The 20892-nt window shown below is 37.2% G+C and overlaps 1 protein-coding gene across 1 annotated transcript; it reads right to left on the reverse strand.

Moving 5' to 3' along the window:
• Window positions 1–8232: 8232 nt before the first annotated feature.
• On the reverse strand, window positions 8233–20634 carry LOC139122563 (uncharacterized). The gene is made up of 4 exons (XM_070688105.1): window positions 20381–20634; window positions 16391–17481; window positions 15166–15267; window positions 8233–9140 (listed from the first exon to the last, which is right to left on the reverse strand). The coding sequence occupies exons 2-4, from the start codon at window positions 17439–17441 to the stop codon at window positions 8902–8904; spliced, it is 1392 nt and encodes a 463-aa protein (XP_070544206.1). The 5' UTR covers window positions 17442–17481; window positions 20381–20634; the 3' UTR covers window positions 8233–8901.
• Between the last annotated feature and the right edge of the window lie 258 nt (window positions 20635–20892).

Here is a 20892-nt window from a genome sequence, read left to right on the forward strand (position 1 = left end):
GATAATATTAAAATGTACTTTCCTTGAAGTGGGAATTGCATATGTGTACAAGAAATTAGATTTTGGATTTATCGAAGGTGCTGATTCACTATTCATAGCAGTCGATGAGAAATAGAATAGAAATTGTGAATAGTTTTTTTCCAAAACAAAACTAGGTAAATCAATGTATTTATTTACACTTCACTATTGATATTAATGACTTGATTAGCCTTTGGTTGTTACAAGTCAATGTGTGCGCAAAAGAAAATTGATTTTGGAATTTCACCGAAATGTTGATTCACTATACCTGGTAATCTATTTGAGAACTGAAAATTTTTTTCCAGGATAAACTAACATATCTGTGCATCTATAGACGTTTGATAATTGACATACACATTGCCGACTGTCCCATATGATTTATCTCTTGTCTTTCATCAGTTTTAACTGTTCAAGGTACCACTGTATCTTCTTTGCTTGTGAAACTGGTGGATAATGTGTGGGTATTTCATCGGCGATTTCCTATTGAGGAGATATCACATGGACAATCAAAGGTTTGGCCATAAAATCAGCTTCTGTTAAAAATGACCCTCAAAATAAGTTTATAAAAAGTGACCCTTCCTCTTGGTCAGTTTTTTAAACACCTCACCCCTTAAAGTCCCCCAGGGCACCCCTGACATGTAAATACCGAAAGTTTCCTTAGACCACTGTGTGTGCATTTGTTCACCGCTACTAATATGGCCTCACGAAGTCTTTATAACCGAACAGTTGATAAAAGTGTAAGTTCACGAAATTCGGTTATGCATAGTTGATAACAATGTAATTTCGCGAGATTTGATTATGAATATTGATAACGGTGTAATTTCACGAAATTCCATTATTTTGTGACTAACCCTTGCATTGTGAAGATTTCGAACCACGTTTGTCAAAGTACACATATTTTTATTATTAGGCATGTTTTTCACAATTTATTCCACACACAAAGCATGAGGGCGCTCTGAGAAGGGTCAAACTGTTATCACATGTAACAAGACATGAACTGAAAATGCTCCCGTCTTTCAGTGTATATCACCATTGTCTATAAATTGAAACTTTTGCCACAAGTTTGCAACTTCATTGAAGTTGTTATGATCAACATCATGAACAATATTCACCACAGATTGATTCAAAATGACATTAAGGATTCCAATATGTAATTAGCTGAAATACAAATATTAAATTTCTTTGAATGCTGTCATTGTATCACGATGTTATATACAAGTATAAATACTTTTTGATGGAAAAGTCCTTCAATTTCACGCACGTCAAAACAAATTCAATAATCCAAATCATACAAGGTAATAAATTACCAGGTCCTTAAGTATAAAATATCAAAAATAAAAAATCACAAGATTATGAAGGACCATTTTGAACCACGAATACAATTATAAGCGCTATTACCTTATATCCGGAATGAGTAAGCGTACCCTGCTAGCATGCTACACCCCCGTCAAGCATGGCCCTGAAGTGTCAAAATCAATGGCAACTCAGTGAAGCTACCGTATAAGGTCAAAGTTGAGAATACTGTCACGTATCATTTGCGTAACAGTTGTGTCTTATTTGGAAACCATTGATATTTCAGTAACAACACTGATGCCAAATATAATATTATCAATGATGTTAAAGTCACCGGTTATTGCATGACCAAGAGGTTTGTAACAAAAGTTTCAATTACATATACCAAACTGTGAAAGCTGATTAGATTGTTAATTATAGATTAGCTGACATGAAAAAGCACTGCCTTTCCCCACAGAAGTATATATGTCTCATCAATTACATACATAGTAAGTTTCATATCTTTAGTAAAGTCCTTCCAGTCTTATGTACCCAATTGCGAATGTTCGTTGAATATGTGAATTAGTAACTAGTTGGTGTAAACTACTTTCAAAACACGTTATCATAGTATCACTGTCCTCAACGTATATAACAAGTTTTGTCAACTTTGATCTAGTCCTTTCAGTTACTTTTTTCTAATTTGGAAAGTTCATTAAATTTGCAAATGGGTTATTAGCTTAATAACTAAAATGCTACACAACTTTCATGAATGTTATATCGTGGTATCTCTCAAGTTTCGCACCTTTGATCAAGTCAATATATATTCCTAGTAAGAAAAAAATCGCTAAAATGCAAATTAGTAATTGGCTGAAGTGAAAATTCTACTTGACTTCCATTATTGTTTATATCATAATATTTTCAATGTATATAGCAAGTTTCAGGTAAATGCAAATTTACATCCTTAGTTAGGAAAAACCGTTAAGGGACTGGTCAGTTTCTTCAGCCTGGGGGGGGCAGTGGATTCATGGGGGGGGGTTTCACCCTGTTTTTAACTTTGGTGATAGGGGGGTCACCATGTTTTTGAAATGCCCAATAGGGGGGGGTCAGTGTGTTTTTGAATTTAGAAACAGGCTCATCATTGCCTAAAATGCTAGTTTCAGCCACAAATTTCATCATTCAGTTGTATTTTTCGGCGCGCCCTTCGGGCGCGTAACTTGAATAATAATCAGTCATATTTTCAGCACGCCCAACTTTAACATATCAAGCATATATACATCAGAGATATCTGTATGTTCAATATTTTTCAGCGTGCTCTTCAAGCTCATTACTTTAATATATCAGACATTTTTACAGCATGCCCTTCAGGTGCATGACGTTAATATACAAGGCATATATATCAGAGATATCAGGATGTTTCATATTTTTCGGCGCGCCCTTCGGGCGCCATACTTTAATAATTCAGAGATATCTTGATGTTTGCTAAGTGAAAGTGTACCATTATGAAATCTGCATTTCATATGAAAAGCATGACAAATTCCTGATACTTTTCTGTTCTCTCTATGAGAATTCAGTATGAGAAAGCAACATGCACAAATATTTCACAATATATATTTGATACAGTGACTTATTTTAGAGATAGAAAAATGACAAGATATCTTTCCTTCTCATTGATGCAATTTTTTCCTTTGTGTCGCAGGTTTTCTGTAGAAAGATGCTTTTTTATGAACAAAATAACAGTTAAAAAGGCAGTTTTTGTCATTATTAGCTGTGCTTTTATGGTTTCAATGTTACAAGAGAAGGTCCTCTCAGATACTGTACACATCAGATTTGGCTAAAAATAGCTCTCTATGCTCCTCAGGAGATTTAATTGGATGGTTGGCAAGTCTTAACACCCGTCAAAGTTTTTTATTCACTGCGTTTTCCTCTTTGATTTTAATGATTGACATCCATTTCTGTACAACTGTTCAGGACATCTGGTTAAGCATAGAAAGTGTGAAATACATTCACAGCTCATTCAAAATACAGCTCATTCAAAATGTACTGTGTTCAAACTTAAGATTGACACTTTGAAATTCCTATCTTACAACTGACATGTCAACAATTTCATTAAAAGATAGAATGACTATTTAAAGTATAAATATATGTAAAATGATAATATAATATATATATATATATATATATATATATATATATATATATATATAATTTATGTCCACCTTTTATTTTATTTAGTCGCGCGCGGGGGGGGGGGTCACCCTGTTTTGAAATTTGGAATAGGGGGGGGGGGTCACCCTGTTTCAAAATTTGGAATAGGGGGGTCAGCCACTTTTTGACATCGGCAAAAATAATCCACCGCCCCCCCCCCCCCAGGCCGAAGAAACTAACCAGTCCCTAAGTAAGCCAGTAAGTAATTAACAAATCTGAAAATGCCAAACAGCTTAATCAATATCGAACCCCTGTATCTTCAATCTATATTAGCCAGTTTTTGTGAACTTCAGTCAAGGAAATCAAGATGTATATCCCTAATTATAAAAGTCCACTAAATATGCAAATTAGCGGTCAACTTCATATGACCCCTTAATATCTTTCACGGCTGAAATATCCCAGTGCGATTAATAATTGTAGCAATTCTCATGAAATTTTGCGCAGTCATTCTTAAAAGATATTCGGTTTTTTTTCCTTAAATCATCATGCACATAAGCACAAAATATGCAAGCTTCGCCTTCTAAAACCTAATCAGTTCTTGCTATTCCGAAAAAAATCCATGTACTAGATTTCATCCCAATCCTATCCGCCGTTCTTGAGATATTTCACATTCAGACAGACAGATAGACATCGCTGCGACATTAGCTCACGTTTGTAGAGACTAACGCAGTGATCTTATCTGTTGCATTATCACATTCTTTTACTATATCTCGTGAAAAATACAAAATTTTGGCAAGTTGTGGTGGTGAGATAAGTTTTGATAAACTGACGTCACTGCTTGAAGTGTAGAAGAGTCCTTCTTACCATCCTCAATTACAGATTGTCCCCGTTTTCATATATACTTAGCTCAAGCTCCCCCTCCCAGTTAATAAAGTGGGTTTGACATAACCAATTTTGCAACATTTGTTTTGTGTGTTAGGGAGCACGTAAATGGCAACGAATGTAGAAATAAACATTATATTAGACAAATAAAATGCGAATGTTTGATTTCCATGCATAGTGAAGTAGGTTTCCATCACCAGGGATGGGATTGGGTAATTTATTGTATTTAAATGGAAAATTAGTTTCATTCCTGGAACATTACGGAAAACAAACACAAATAAAAGCCTGACCAGAAGAGATGAACTGACGACAAAACTTAGAAAACACTTGAACTAATGGCTAAACTGAGCTATGAGTAATAATAGAAAAATAATACAGTTAAACATTTTTTTATCTCTTTAACTGTGCCCGTGAGTGAGAAAGGATTTCTGACATATTACACAATCCGTGGCATATTTCGGCCAACAAATAAACCAATTGCACCTTCAAAAAAGAAAATAGAAATGGAGCTAAATTTTCAATTTTCGAATGGTTTAATTATCCTGATTATTAATTTTTAAGCCTATTTTTAGATTTAAAATCTTTGGTCTAGATCTGAGATTTAAATATGGGAAATAGGTATATACTGCTGTGAGGATGACACTTTGCGGCCATTCAAATTTCCCTCTAACAAACTCTATTTCCCACAATGCACATTTCCGTTTTTCTCAATTTTCAATTTACCAAAGATCTCATTTTCCTATTTTGTTTTGGGCATGGCAGCCGATAGTATCTATCTTTGGCCTAGGAATGTATCAAATCGTGACACTTATTTTGCGCGGGCAACTTGTTTCAATGAATCGAGTAACGAAACAGAAAGAACAATTGTGTTGCCGTCGGAAAGGAAAGTCCGATATAATCAGTTTGACCTGACCTGCTAAAGTTTTGCTCGCTTCCTGTCAATGTCGCAAACTTGTGTGTTGTAAAAGATTGCGACAGCCATCGGCCCATCAGAGTGCGACATCGATATTGAATTTTATCTGATTAATTTATTCAGCTATTAATCTTTGTACGCAGTGATGTTCTCCGCATAATGATCTAAGTACCCCGTAATAGTTTTTAAATCGTATGATGGCCCACGTTATGAGTTGCATCGGTTACAACCCTATCCAAATCTTGACCTTGAAGGCATTTGATATCATGTTTAAGACAGTATATATCGTCTTACACTTCGTTCAGAGATACCACTTGCACTGGGCAAAACATTTTGGAGATGAACACTTATTTCGCGGTGACTTCTTCCTTTATCAACCATTTCTTGAATTTATTGTAGCTGAACGCACCAACTTAAATTCATTGCCTGAAGTAAACGTACTCTACCAACCAAAAAACAGTGTTTGCTCCTCTTCCAGTATAACTATGTTGGTCGTGAGACGATGTCATTCCCGCTAATTTTCAAAATTATCTTGTGCAATTATCGTTACCGAGGCGCCCCCGAAGTACATTTGTTACATCTTAATTCCAATTCGATACATTTATTTCCGCCATAGTATCCAAAGATTCCAAGGATACTGCGACACGCTCCAAATGAAATGGGAAAGATTGGATATTTAGCACATTGGAAATTGAAAAAAACGGAAATGTGCATTGTGGGAATTAAATAGACATTATCAGATTGAAATTTTAATGGCATGAAAGTGCCATCCTCACGGTAGTATACATCTCTTTTCTATATTTCAATCTCAGACAAAATATTTTAAATTTAGAAATAGGCCTAAAAGTTAATAATCAAGATGATAAAACCATTTGAAAATTTAAAATTAGCTCCATTTCGATTTTCTTTTTTGAAGGTGAAAATTGGTTTATTGGTTGGCCTAAATGTGCCATGGGTTTTTCACTCGGTAGGAAAATCAAACAATTGCACAAAATATATCGACAGTCTTTCGCGCCTGATCCATGCCTTAGTTGAGAGTACGCAACGTATTGCCTCCTTTTCGGCCCCTAATTTTTAGTAACCCTACCGTTGGCTCGCATCTCCAGCCTTGAATACAAGCAAGTGATACATATTGCTAGTTTCAAAGAAGGCTTGTTCAGTCGGAAACCATTACAGAATTCACCACAAACTATAATCTCTTTATGTATTCAAAAATACACACAATATTATTAAAGACAACATAATTATGAAATACGGAAGATGGCGCCGCTGGCTAATATTACAGTTATTATCGATACTGCTGTCCTGATATAACTTACACGCATGTCTGATACACATATGTTACCTAATTTTAAGTCTGAGATTAAAATATACGGGTCGCAAATTAAACAAAATCGATTGAAACTTATGGATCATTGTGGTATGTATCCTTGTCAATTTGAAGTTTGCAATATTTTGGCCCTATTTTTGCAACTTAACTGAACCAGACTGGAAAGTGAGGGAGGGACTGCTCGGTGCTTGGAGACCGTATAATACTGCTCCAACCGGTCCTCGACCCCGACCTTTTAATGTGCAAGCAACTTGTCTATGATTGCAGAGAAATCATACTTAGCGATCAGACTTTACATTTGCGCCAGGTGTCCCCAAAGTTCTCTGACAAGACTCTTGCGGAATGAAGCTGAAAATAAGGCCAACTGACAAACGTCTGAATTAAGATACAATCGCTTGTCTCTACAGGCTTACAATAGCAAATACCTTTCCGAGATAAAGCATGGATGCCTCTTTTTGCATCCGTGGATAAAGCATGAACGTACATCCCTGTCAGTGAAGACACAAAGACGTCTTCTTGAGAATTTCAAACAGTCGAATGATTCCGACTCTTGGACAGACCGTCACCAAGATCAAATCGGCGACATCGTCCGAGTCCGGACCCCAGGCAAACAAGCCCATCATTACGGCTCTGTCTCGATTTGATCACGATACTTCCGCTAGCTACGTAGCCCCCTCTTTTAACGGGAAAGAAACTAAAGAAATCTTACCAAATGTTTCGGGTCGCAATTTTGTAAGTGGTGTGTGAAACCTTCAGCTGCGCAATACCGATCCAAGGTCTATTTAGATGACAGATGTACTGAGCAACACGCCCTCTGCTAAGGTGACCTAAACTAGGGTTGACCATCGGGGTTCATCATTTCGTTGGCCTGAAACGCTACTGCGCACGCCCAGACTACTGATATGTTACTTGTCTCGTTTACCCAGACTGCTCTGCGTGACTCTCTTCGGCCTAGACTAGTATGTTACGAAGGCAGTTTATGTCATACGGAGGTTAATACACAAGTGATCATCAGCACCAGTAAAATTTTTAATTACAGGTAATTGATTAATTAAAACTACGAGATCTCAATTGTAAGTCGCTTTGCATACAAAGCGAACAAATACAATATTGGCGGCAAATGCACAAAGACGCTATGATGTTTACGAAGTCTGGACAACAATAAGATATATTTGAATTATATTAAGAAAGAATGATGAAGGTCGTCAACATTTAATGAAAAAACATGAGCATTTAACGTGATGGGTTTGTTACGTGTCACAGTGACTTTTAAATATCAATTGTGACGTGTAAATTGAAGATCAAGAACTGTGTTGTCACGGCTAATATTTTACGGAAACGCCACCAGAATGGAGCGATATGGGCATGGGTATATGATAACGTTGTACCGGTAGACATCTGTAGAAAAGAGTAAAATTTGAATAAATTTGCGTAAAAGCTAGCGACTGCCTCCCATCAAGTCGGGAAGGGATGACACTCGCACAGACACTCATTGCACTATGGAGTGTGAGAAAACTAAATAGCTTCTAACTGGAGTCTCCTTCGTTTTTTGTATTTGTTCAATCAAATGCCTTTACCTAATTTTCATCATATGACATGCACTGTAAAATTAACTTCCAACTCGTACAGTTTTCTTCTTTGTCGATGACAAAACAGATATTTACTTCATTAATGCTGTGTATTTCTCGCTTTTAATGGAAATTTGTTTCCATATTTGGAAAACAATTCATAATACCGAGATGATTCGACAGTCACGTGTTAATGATTACCGACTAAGAATAGTCATGAAGTTAATCACCATCATAGGAGACAGACCACAAAACCAATGTACAGTCATCATCGTAAATTCGATTGAAATGTTACTACATTTGTCCGCCTGCAAAAGTAAACATGTCCCAAAGCGTAGCATTCCTAACGATGAGGATCTTTCTCAAAATCATTTTAACATAAGCGAAACGTTCATTTCACAGCGGAGATTTGTCAAGATTGATAATGTGACAGTAATTTTCACGATACTATTGAAACGTGGCGCCAGTCAGGATAAAGTGAACCTTATTGAATTGACACTTTTTTTCTGTAGACTCAAAGTTGTGCAGAAAAACTTGGCGATAAGCCACATTCACGCATTACTCTCGAATTTTTTGTTAATAAAACTCCCCTAGTGCATTTCTGATTCACGGAGAATTTGCCTAACATTATCAAAATAAACATGTTACAGCATTCGGTTATTAACCGTCCTATGTACGTTATTCGCTTAATGAATGTTCAAGGATTTTTGTGAGTTGTGTTTTGCGGTAAAGTTTGAAAATATCCCCGTGTCTGTCCGCCAATTACTTGAGTACTAGATTCCGAATAAACGAAGGAAAACCATTGCCACGAGTACTACTTTATATACATTGTGCTCGTGAGGTTTGCTACCACTACTGGCGCCAATGCACTTGCCAGAATCTAACACGTCTTGGAGAACTTTGTGCTCATGACTGTCTTCAACGTAATGGAAGCCCATCAAGCCAGCTTGCGTCATCGCCCAATCACTGTCTCGGCAGTTGAAGTGTCCTTCCGCAAGTAGTGCGACCAAAGCTGGAAAGTAAGTTAAATGAAAAACACATCCTGTTAGGACTGTCGGATTGTTGTTCATCGTAAAGAGGTCTGCTAAGTTGCTGTATTTTCTTAATATGTTATCAATCACACTATCATCCCAGGAATTTGCGCAAACGGGCATTTCATCCCCCTCCCCCAAAAATAGTAAGGCCATGACTCTGGTAAAATATTTTGTTGGTTACGGAAAGCCAACGAGCTTCTTACTTAGAATAGACCATTGCCTTAGGAGTTCGAAATGAAAACAAGGATAATTGCAGAGTCAGCGCCAACACATTGCATTAAACGCAACTTTATCACTTTACATAGCGTGCATTTCAAAAGTGATCCAGAATATACGTTCAGGAAAGGTTGCATCATTTGTAAAATAGTAATAGTAGTAGTAATAGTAGTAGTAAAATAGCTAAGTACTAAATTTGCTTTTTAAAACAACATTAAATACTATGTCAAGGCAGGGTGAAATAGAAAAATTTAAGAGTATCCAACCATTGTTACTTTTTCAACATTTACCAAAATATCACAAAGCGCAGACGTGTAGCTGGTTTATACTGATTACGTACGGCTGACTTATGTTGCATTTTCAAAACAAAACAATACAAAAAATCCAAAACACTGTGAAGATAGCACGTACCTCGAAAGTGAAATACTTAAACGTTTGCGGGAACCATTTACTTAAGGACAATATGCGAAACAGGTTTATGAACGACATGCAATTAATCATCTAAAGCCACGATTTTATTCGACTAGAAGCCTTTTTGCAATTTTGCATATCCGATGAATTGGAAAATTGTCACTCTTCATGACATTTTAAAATCATGAATGGAACTAAAAAGTCTCGCCAGTTACATATCGTCCTCCGTTGAGTGATTTCATCACTGATTCACAGCACTAATGTTTTTAAGCCCAAGGGACTCCCCCAGCTTACATTATTTCCTTAGAAATGACGACACATCACCATTTTTACATTGAAAAATCTGTAATTTTTAGGAGTGCTTGCGGCGATAAATATTGATTTTGCAGAGAGCTTCTAGGATTAAATAGTTGGTTTTTGGGCTCCTGATAAAATTATAGCAATGAAATATTTAGTTGTTTAAGCAAAATGACTATATTAATATAATTTACTGGTGCATGCATGTGTTTCGAAAGTCGCTTTTTCAGCACCCACTGGCCAACACTTAAGCGAAGCTTTTTTTAACTGTACATACATACATACATACATACATACATACATACATACATACATACATACATACATACATACATACATACATACATACATACATACATACATACATACATACATACATACATACATACATACATACAAACAAACAAACATACATACATACATTACAGTCTATCTACCTATCTACCTATCTATCTATCTATCTATCTATCTATCTATCTATCTATCTATCTATCTATCTATCTATCTATCTATCTATCTATCTATCTATCTATCTATCTATTTTTCTATCTATCTATCTATCTATCTATCTATCTATCTATCTATCTATCTATCTATCTATCTATCTATTTTTCTATCTATCTATCTATCTATCTATCTATCTATCTATCTATCTATCTATCTATCTATCTATCTATCTATCTATCTATCTATCTATCTATCTATCTATCTATCACAGATGTCCTAACAGGCAATTACATAGCTGAATTCCAAAAGTATATAAATATATATATATATTATATATATATATATATATATATATATATATATATATATATATCAACAACAAAAACAACAACAGCAACAACAACAAGAACAACAACAAAAGAAACAAATATCAAAAGAACAGACACCAGCTTTCTCTTCTACATGTGCAATTCCGCCAGTGCCGCAGGTTGATAACAAAGTTCGGAAAAACAATCGCCATTTCCGTCAATCAAAACGGAGAGCACGTCATCATAGACACCAACGTAAATTACGCATCTTCAAGTCTCGGTCTCATTTGAATAACAATATTGTCAACATCAGCGATCGTTCGTTATCTCCCGATGAAAATTCTCTTCTCCAGCTTCCGCTTTCTTTCTGCCCTATTCCACCACGTTATAATCATGCCCGCGAGCTAACGGATGCAGAGACTTTCGTCAATAGAATACGATGGAAGGAGTTTTTCCTCGATACAGATTCTTCTCCACTGACTATACCCTCATCACTATACATTCGTACAAACCGGACTCCACCACAAAACCGTAATGATGCTCTCGAATGCTATCATAGAAACGTATACCGGACAATAAGACACCATAACGAACCAGACATTATTAACAATTTGACCATCTCACAACGCAGAGCCCTTACATCGCTGAAAGACGACAATTCTATCGTCATCGGCCGTGCAGATAAAGGTGGAGCCACAGTAGTATGGAATGCTAAGGACTATGAAGCAGAATGTTTAAGACAACTTTCAGACAAACAAATTTACGAAGAGGTATCATCAGATCATTCAACACAAGTACACAACAAACTTACAGATCTAGTATCATCCTTCAACTTATCGCAGAAGGAAAAAGAAACCATTCTGCAGTGGTCTAATCGTAAGGAGCATACTTTTACATTTTGGGCAAAATCCATAAAATCAAGACCTTGGGCGATCTACCACCAGGACGCCCCATCTGCAGTCAAATCGGAGCTCCAACACGAGCAGCATCCCTCTGGTTAGATTGGAAGTTGTCAACAGTCTGTAACAAATATTGCACTGAACTGGTGAAAGACACTACTCAGTTTCTTCAACATGGCAATGCAACGCTCCTCTCCGTACACCCATATTCTTGCCTTAGATGTCATCGCTCTTTACCCAAATATAGACATTGATGAGGCATTTATGCCCTGAAAGAAGCCTTATACACCAGTTCAGATGAGAATTCAAGCAATATAGACAACATCCTTAAACTGGCAATATTTGTCCTTCAAAACAGCTATTTCGAGTTAACAACCAATACTATAGACAGATATCTGGTACAGCTATGGGCGCCCCGTTTGCCGTATCTTTATATTTATATGAGTTGGTGGATGCGTAAGTACTATTTTACAACAGCTAATTGTCCTGAAGTAACAGACCGTTTTATCGATGACCTGGCAGCTCTATCCACCTCCTCGGAAAAAGAACTTCACTGTTTGTCAATCAACTTAACATGCGCCACGACAAAATCAAATTCTCAGCAGAGATCAGTAAAACATCTATCCCATTCCTGGATGTAAGACTACCTCATGGACAATAGACTGGAAACTGACTTATACAGTAAACTTACCAGCTCCCATCGTTATTTACCACAAATAGTTGCCATCCACCTCATATATTTAGATCAATTGTCTATTCAGGTTCACTTAGAATTCGACGCATCTGCAGTAAACCTGAATGGTGTGATGAGAGATTAACGGAATTCGCCAGATACCGTAAACTCTGCGGCTACAGGACAAAAACCATCAAACAACAGATAGCAAAGGCCAGTATACCATCCCGCCAGGATCTACTACACTACAAACCCAAAACACCTTCTGATAGAATACCCTGGGTGTCAACATAAGATCCTCGTCAACCAAACCTCCGTCAAATCAGTGTAGAAAATCATATCATCTTACAGTCATCAAGCCGTATGAAAACAGTAATGCCAGAATTACCCGTCATTGCATTTCGCAGACCAGCAACAATCGGGAACATCCTTCACCAAAACCGGCTCAGACATGCAAAATCAGCCCAAATAACTTGGGGCTGTAGACCTTGTCACACTCCTCAATGTTCTTGCTGCTGTGTCATCGAAAACACCAAAATATTCATATCTACAGCAACAGGTGCCTCATTTCAAATTAAGGATGACGTCAACTGCAAATCAAGCGAAGTTATATATGCTCTAACCTGTAGGACTTGTCAAATTCAATATATCGGGAAAACATCTCAACCATTTCACAAGAGACTTAATGGTCACCGTTCAAATATCAGAACAAACAAAGTCGACAGATCACCGTATGTCGTTCCACACTTTAGGATACCAGGACATACCATCTTAGACAATGCTCTTTCAGCTACAATTCTCTGCCTTGTTCGTGGCAATGATCCAGAAACTACAAAACACCTGGAAAGTCTTTGGATCTCAAGAGCTGGGACAATGTATCCAAACGGACTTAATGACTATGAACCATCAGGCATCCAAAATTAGCGTTGTCATGTGACTTTTATGATTTGCTATGCAGACATGCGCATTACACCATGCTTTGTTCTGGTTTTATTATCATCAGTGCTTGAAAAAGGTGTGCTAGTCATACCGAAACGTCGCCGTCAATCAAATGTTGGGATTGGAAATAAGGTAGACTTTGAACATCTCATCAGTTCGTAAGTCACTACAAGTGGTCCCTCAAACAAAAGAACCAGGTCTTTGACATTTCGTGGTCAAATATAGACAAGTTACATCAAGTTACTCTAACATAGGCAAGCGATCTATTCTTTGTATATCAGAAAAACTACACATTATCAGTGCTGACAAATCTACGCTGTTAAACAAACGCTCAGAGTTGGTTTCAAAATGTTGCCACCAAAACAAATTTTAACACCACCTACAACTAAAATGGTACGCCCCGATCATACATATATATACTGTCAAGCTAAGAATCCTTTCACTACTTCTTCTGTCTGATGATTGCAGGTTGCATGAAACTTAAGTAACAGATAGCATTACTTTGTACTTGAAGTAATTTTGTTTATATATATATATATATATTATATATATATATATATATATATATATATATATATATATAATATATATATATATATATATATATATATGTATAGGATAAAGCCCGAGTACGAGGGCTCTTCTGGTATATAAAGTCCAACCCAACGATAAAATGTCGAGGCCGCAGGCCGAGACATTTTATCGTAGGGTTGGACTTTATATACCATAAGAGCCCGAGTACGAGGGTTTTATCCGACTTAAAAACTATCGCCCCTAACTGATATATTTTCGTTTTCAATGTGTTTACGTCAACCGTCCCCTTTGTCAATGTAACATGTTTAGGATATGAATTAAAACTTTTATTTGTGAAATAGCCTTCCAATGTAATGGAACATCCTATAAATGCCCTAGGGCACATTATATAAATGCCCTAGGGTACAGCAGATTTTGTGTTGCAGCTGGTTTCTGCTGTGTTACCAAATTTGAATATTAAAACGTACCAGATGTCTACAGAATATGACATGTTCACTTTTGATTGGACAGTACTTTACTACGGCGCTGTCATTCGTTTCTGGAATTTGGTGACCAAGGCTTTACGAGTAAATAAAACACCCTGAATTGAGTACTCTGATTGGTCAATCAACAGTAGATAGTTTTTAAATATATATATATATATATATATATATATATATATATATATATATATATATATATATATATATATATATATATATATATATATATATATATATATATATATATAGCTGTCCTCTTGGCTTTCTTTGGCCCATATTGTGTAACTACACATACCTCACAAACTTGGTGTCTCTGTTGTAAATGCCTTTGTTTTAACATTCAACCATGCGCTTAATGTGATTTCGTTAATTGAAATCTACTTAGTGAAGCCTCTTTCGAGCAGAAGAACAACAAAAGTCTCAGAGATAGAAAATGCGTCCTCTAAGATCAGAGTTTCACAAGAAAGCAATTCATTTAAACAGTCTTATGTAGTGGTACGTATTTGAATAGACTTATGGGACATTTTGACGATAGCTTGTACATCATGGTTTCCAGAATAAAAAAAAGGATGAAAAATATCGTGAAAGGTATCAGTAAGAACGTAGCCTGATGACAGGGAGAGACTTACCAAATGGAAGATAGGTTATAAGATGACCTTGGCCATGGTGCCTATACTACCATGAGTAATAAATAGACTCAGTGGTTAACTATGTCATGACATTATTTTCTTGGAGGATATTCCTTAGTGATGGGAAAGTTCTCCTTTGACTTGCCATTTGCAGTAAACGTCACTTACTTGCTCTGTAGCCGGACCTGCAGTGCACTATGACAGGACCATGTTGTGAAAGCGCTTCCAATTCATCAACATAGGCGTAGAAAAGATCCGCCGTTAATTGTGCTAATAAAATAAACAGAAATATTGGAGTAACCTTTAAGAGATGGCATTTCATATTTTTAGCTTCGCTGTCAGCGATGCGGAGCTTATCAAATAAGCTGATTTTCCGTCGTCGTCCGTCGTCGTCGTCGTCCGTCAACAATTGCCTTCTCCTCTGAAACCGCATTTCCGATTGCTTTGAAATTTGATATCCAGTTCACTCGGGAAGACCTCACTTAAATTAGTTTAAATCGTGATGAATTTGCATATGTATTTTTAAGGCAATTTTGTCATTTTTGGCCAAAACTCATTAAAAATCTTCCTCTTCAAAATACAGTTTAGATAGCTTTGATATTTGGTACATAGGTCCCTAGGGATGATCTGTTTCAGATTTCTTCGAATTGTGCAGAAATATGCAAATTTGTATTTTTTATTCAATTTTGTCATTTTTGGTAAGAAAATTTGTTTCGCCATAATCGCTTGTCTGACAGCTTTGATATTTGCTTTACAGGTGTATTGGGATGAGCTAAATCAGATGTATTTAAATTATGATGAAATCTGCAATTTTGTAATTTGGGGCAATTTTTGCCATTTTTGGTCAAAAATGTATTTCTCAAAAACTACTCGTCTGAAAGCTTTGATATTTGGTATACAGGTTCCTAGAGATGAACTTTATGTTATGTATTGAAATCTAGAATTTAGTATTTTTGGGGCGATTTTTACCATTTTTTGTCAAAAATGTGTTTTTCAAAAACTACTCGTCTGATTGCTGTGATATTTTGTATACAGGTTCCTACAGATGACTTATTGTGATATATTTAAATTAAAATGAAATCTACAAATTTGTAAGCTGGGGCAATGTTTGTCATTTTGGTCAAAAAAAAGTATTTTCCAAAAAGTATTGGTCTGGTAGCTTTGATATTTGGCATATAGGTATCTACAGATGAAGTAAATGCGACATATTGAAATTATGGTGACATCTGTAGTTTTGTATTTTTGGGGCAATTTTCGCCATTTTTGGTCAAAAAATATGTTTTTCAAAAACTGATCGTCTGATAGCTTTGATATTTGGTATACAGGTTCCAGGGGGTTATACAGCGACTAGGATGATAACTTGATTATGGCGATGTGTTCACTTCTCACTTACATGTAGTGAATGGCATATGCAAGTATGGCAATGTGGACGCCTGCATGGCTTCTTGCTCATTGTCTTCGTTGTATCCTATGTCATCACCAAATTCCCCGGGGTTTCTGTCTTCGAAATTTGTCTCCGACTCGGGCGAAATGTATTCGTTCGGTTTATCTGGGTCAATTCTTGTTTCAAGCAGTCGTTCGGGAGATTGTCTTCCGCCTTCTTCGTAGGTACCCGTGCTGTCCTTGATATTCAACAGCGTGACTTCTTCCTGGGTAGGGGTTTCATCTGGCGGTGAAGTCACACCTCGTCGGTTGTTCACGATTGCTTTATAGCCCCCCTCCAGGGCGGCTGAAACGTGGCCCTTTCTGATCTGACCTGTCACGAACCAATCCGAAGACACGAACTTAGCATGCCAGTACAGGTAGTAGTATTCAACTTCGTTGTTCGGCTCTGTTCGGAGTTCAATCGGCGGTTCCCCGGTTATCTCCGACACAAGTTCGATCAGATCCTCATCCATGTCGAAGTCGTGTCCCATGGCTCGACCTATCTGGAAAAACTCGTCGGTGTATATTTTAGGTTCAAACGAAGGTTCGTCTTGGGTCATGTGTAGGAAATATAATAAAACCGTTCCAGTTGACGTATATGATCCAGTACAATAGACCAACATCGGTTTGGGTAAATCATTTACCGCTGTCGTAAAATATTCAATAGCTTCCATACTTTTGTAGGTCGTAATCTCTGGAGGAAAGATGTCGAAGTCGAGACCGGCAAGCTCCGTCGCTATCTGTTTTATTTCGTCCGTCGTCGGTACAGGCTCGTCGCCTATGTATCCAGGTGTTGTATGATTGGTCACCCCGAAAACAGATTTGAATCCAACCTCGCCGGCGTATTTGACCTCTCTCTCCGACAGTCTGCCAGTCGTGTAAAAGTGTGTGCTGTACACTTGCTTTGTCCACCATGTCTTGGCTTCCTGGCCGAGGTTAAGGCCGGTTGCCATGATGGACGAAACCACACATAATACCAGCATTAATCGCAACATGTTTCGCTTTGCCGCACCTGTCATCTATCTTCTTGAGGCAAGGACACCTTGTCGCGACAATTTTCTGCAAGCAAAATATATCATTGACACATTTCTTTAGGTACAGGATCACACATCAGCAAATACGGGAATACTGACAGACGTTGCAATGCAAACTTAAATACCAGGACTGCGTTTCGAGATCATTGGGGTACAAGCAGTAATCCAAATATGCATTATCTGATAAGATTGAGGAGATCAAATGTTTTGTTGGAGAAAGCTGGGTGCATTTGTTCACCTTTGCAATTATGGACTTACGTATAAGTCTCTATAAGCGAACAGTTGAAAACGGTGTATTGTTGAAATGATGTAACATTGCGCAAATGTATACTATTTTGTACTGTAGGCCGGAGGCCAAGGTATGTTATTACGAAATAAACTTACATAGATATTATCTGTTAGATTATTGCATTCTCTTACCGTCCCTATCTCGTGAAAATGAGGTAAATTGCATTTTTGCAAGTTATGGTGGTGATATAGGTTTTGATAAACTGACGCCATTACTTTGAGTGTAGAATTGTTCCTCTTACTACCCTCAATTACAGATTGCCCCCGATTTCACCTATACCGAATCCCCCCGTTCCCAGTATGTTAAAGTGAGTTTGATATTATCATAACGGTTTTGTCACCAGTTTGTTCTGTGTGGTATTGAGCGCATAAATAACAACGAATGTACAAATTAAACCTTGTATAGACAGATCAATGCGAATGATTGATTTTCAGGAATGGTGAAGTAGGTTACCATAACCATGGTTGGGGCAAGTTATTACGTATTTCGATAGAAAATTCGTTTCCTTCCTCAAACTTACTTGTACGGAAAACCGAAACGAATGAAAAGCCGGACAGAACACTTGAACTGACGGCAAAACTCAAAAAACGAACTATCGGCAAAACTGAGCTATTAGTTATGTTACAGTAAACATTCCTTTGATCTCTTGAACTTTGCCTGTCACTGATAAAGGAGTTCCAACACATTCAAACCATAAAGAAACATCAAGCAATTGCACAAAACTTATCGGCAGTCTTTCGTGACGAATTAAGTATTATCTGCGCGTGATCCATCATGGCATCGAGCATGCAATGTATTGTCCCAAATTCGGCCTCTAATTTTTAGTACCGTCTCGTACATGTAAGCATGCATCTCCAGCCTGCATATACACGAGCAAGTCGTACATATTGCCAGTTCTAAAAGGCTTGTACGGTCCGCGGACCATTATAGAGCCACAACAAATTATGGAAATTACAAATGACCTCAAAAGAGAGATAAAACTGCAGCAAGTGTGAAGGAATACAGTAAAAAATTGGCCGACTAGCGGGAAATACAGTACTCGTTAAAATAAAGAGCAAAGTTAAAACAAATACAGTAAAATACTAACCGACCAGCGGGAGATAAAACACTTGCAAAGCAGAGACTAAAAAGCATACAAATTATGGTCTTTTTATGTATAACCTTGCTCAAATCCATACAATATTATAGAAGTTCTGCAATTCAGCCCGACTTGAAATAGAGGCAGGGACTGCTCAGTGCTTAGAGGCGTACAATTCTGCTCCCAGCCACTTCTCGACCCCGTAACATTCATAAGTGTAATAATCTCCATGAATGTCACATCAACCATAATTGTAATACAACGCACCTTAAATGTAATATCGCCAATAAATGTAATAGAGATCAGCCAAACAAGTAATAAATTTAAGCAACGCACCCAAAAATAACGCGTAAATGTAATACTTGTCCGACTCAACCATAAATGTAATAAATCTATTTTGTCATCGCATTTGAAGAATCAGCTCATAAATATTTGTCTATGTAATAAAGGAAACAATTGACGGTCATTCAACCTCAACGGCAAAAATATGCAGCGAACATAGAAATTAGCTTTCTATTGACATTGCCTGATAACATCAATAACGTTGTACCCTACCCAGGTCAGACCTGTTACATATTATTACCTACTTGCTAATAAAAGAGATATATTTTATTAATTAGATGTTATAAAATAATACTTTGCACGTTTCGTATTTCCTAATATTTACGAGTACTCAAAAAAAACCAATAAAAACACGGCAGCGCCCTTGAATTAAGTCAGGTACACTTCCGGTTACTCGCATAGTGTATTTCGAATCTGCGCATGCGTATTGAGTAAACCGCGGGCGCGATTTTACATTTATGGAGGTTACAGACCCCGAATTATTTCATGTACAATGCAACGTGTTTATCTTTGTAGGGAATATCTGATCAGCGATCAGACTATACATTTGCGCCCTCTGTCCCAAAAGGTTAGCTGACAAGACTTGTGGAATGACGCGCTAACAATCTGAAAAAGGTGTACGGGTATGTACCGCCCAGAGGGGTTACTTTTTCACAAAAAATCTTTAAACGTTGGACGATTTTTCATCAGATAAACCTAAACATGGTGGATAACATAGCAAATGTCCTATGCTTTTGGAGGACATTCATATCTAACAGAATAAAGATGAAAATTCCCAAAATTGTCAAAGAAATCTCTAACAATGGGTCGTGTTTTTGGAATATTGGGTAGATATTTTCAACTCGGGCGGAACACCCCCGTATGAAATATCAAGAGTACCCCCTGCCCGGAATACGACAAACTTACAAACGTCTAAAAAGAAACAGGACGCAATACTATCGCTTTGCTCTGCTGGTCTGCGATGACAAATATCTTTCAAAGGTTAAGCTTGGATGTCTCTTTGTACAACCATTGGTAAAGCATGAATGTCATCAGAATTTCAAAGAGTCGAATGGCAACAACTTATGGACGCCAAGATCAAATCACGACATCGCCAAAATTCGGATCCCTGGCAAAGTAGCCCACCCTTACAGTGCTATCTCTATTTGACTACGATGCTTTCGCTAGCTATAGCCCGCTCTTTCGCCAGAGATAAAGTTACTGAAGAAATCTTACCTAGTGTGACGGGTTGTAAGTGGAGTGTGAAAACTTCAGCGGCGCAATGCCAATCCGAGGTCGATTTCGACAAAAGAGATGGCTAGCTGCACACCCAATGGTCATGTGACCTCTCATATTGTTGACCGTCGGGTTTTATCATTTTGTTGGCCTAAAACGGTGCTGTGTACATCTGGACTGTGTTACGAAGATCCTTATCTCACACAAAGTTTAATGCACCAGGTGGTTATCGGCACCAGTAAAATGATTAGTCACTGGAAAAATTAATAATGAAAACAACAAGATCTCAACTATAAGTCGATTTGCATACAAACCGGACACATATTAAAAGATATCAATATGGACGACAAATGCTCAAGACGCTAATTACAATTTACGAAAACGTTTACGAAATCTGGTCGAAAACAAGATATATTTGAGTTATGATAATAATGAAGGTAGTCAATATGTAATGAGGAACATGTGAATTTCACGTGATGGGTTTTTAAAGTGTCACAGTGACTTTTAGATAT

This window comes from Ptychodera flava, chromosome 22, assembly GCF_041260155.1.
Source record: "Ptychodera flava strain L36383 chromosome 22, AS_Pfla_20210202, whole genome shotgun sequence".
Lineage (NCBI taxonomy): Eukaryota > Metazoa > Hemichordata > Enteropneusta > Ptychoderidae > Ptychodera > Ptychodera flava.

Coding starts and splice junctions, on each gene's coding strand:
- LOC139122563 (XM_070688105.1), bottom strand. CDS start 17,441: ATGACAGGTGCGGCAAAGCGAAACATGTTGCGATTAATGCTGGTATTA. Junction 15,268..16,390: donor GCATATGCCATTCACTACAT/GTAAGTGAGAAG, acceptor TTATTTTATTAG/CACAATTAACGGCGGATCTT. Junction 9,141..15,165: donor CAGGTCCGGCTACAGAGCAA/GTAAGTGACGTT, acceptor CTTACTTTCCAG/CTTTGGTCGCACTACTTGCG.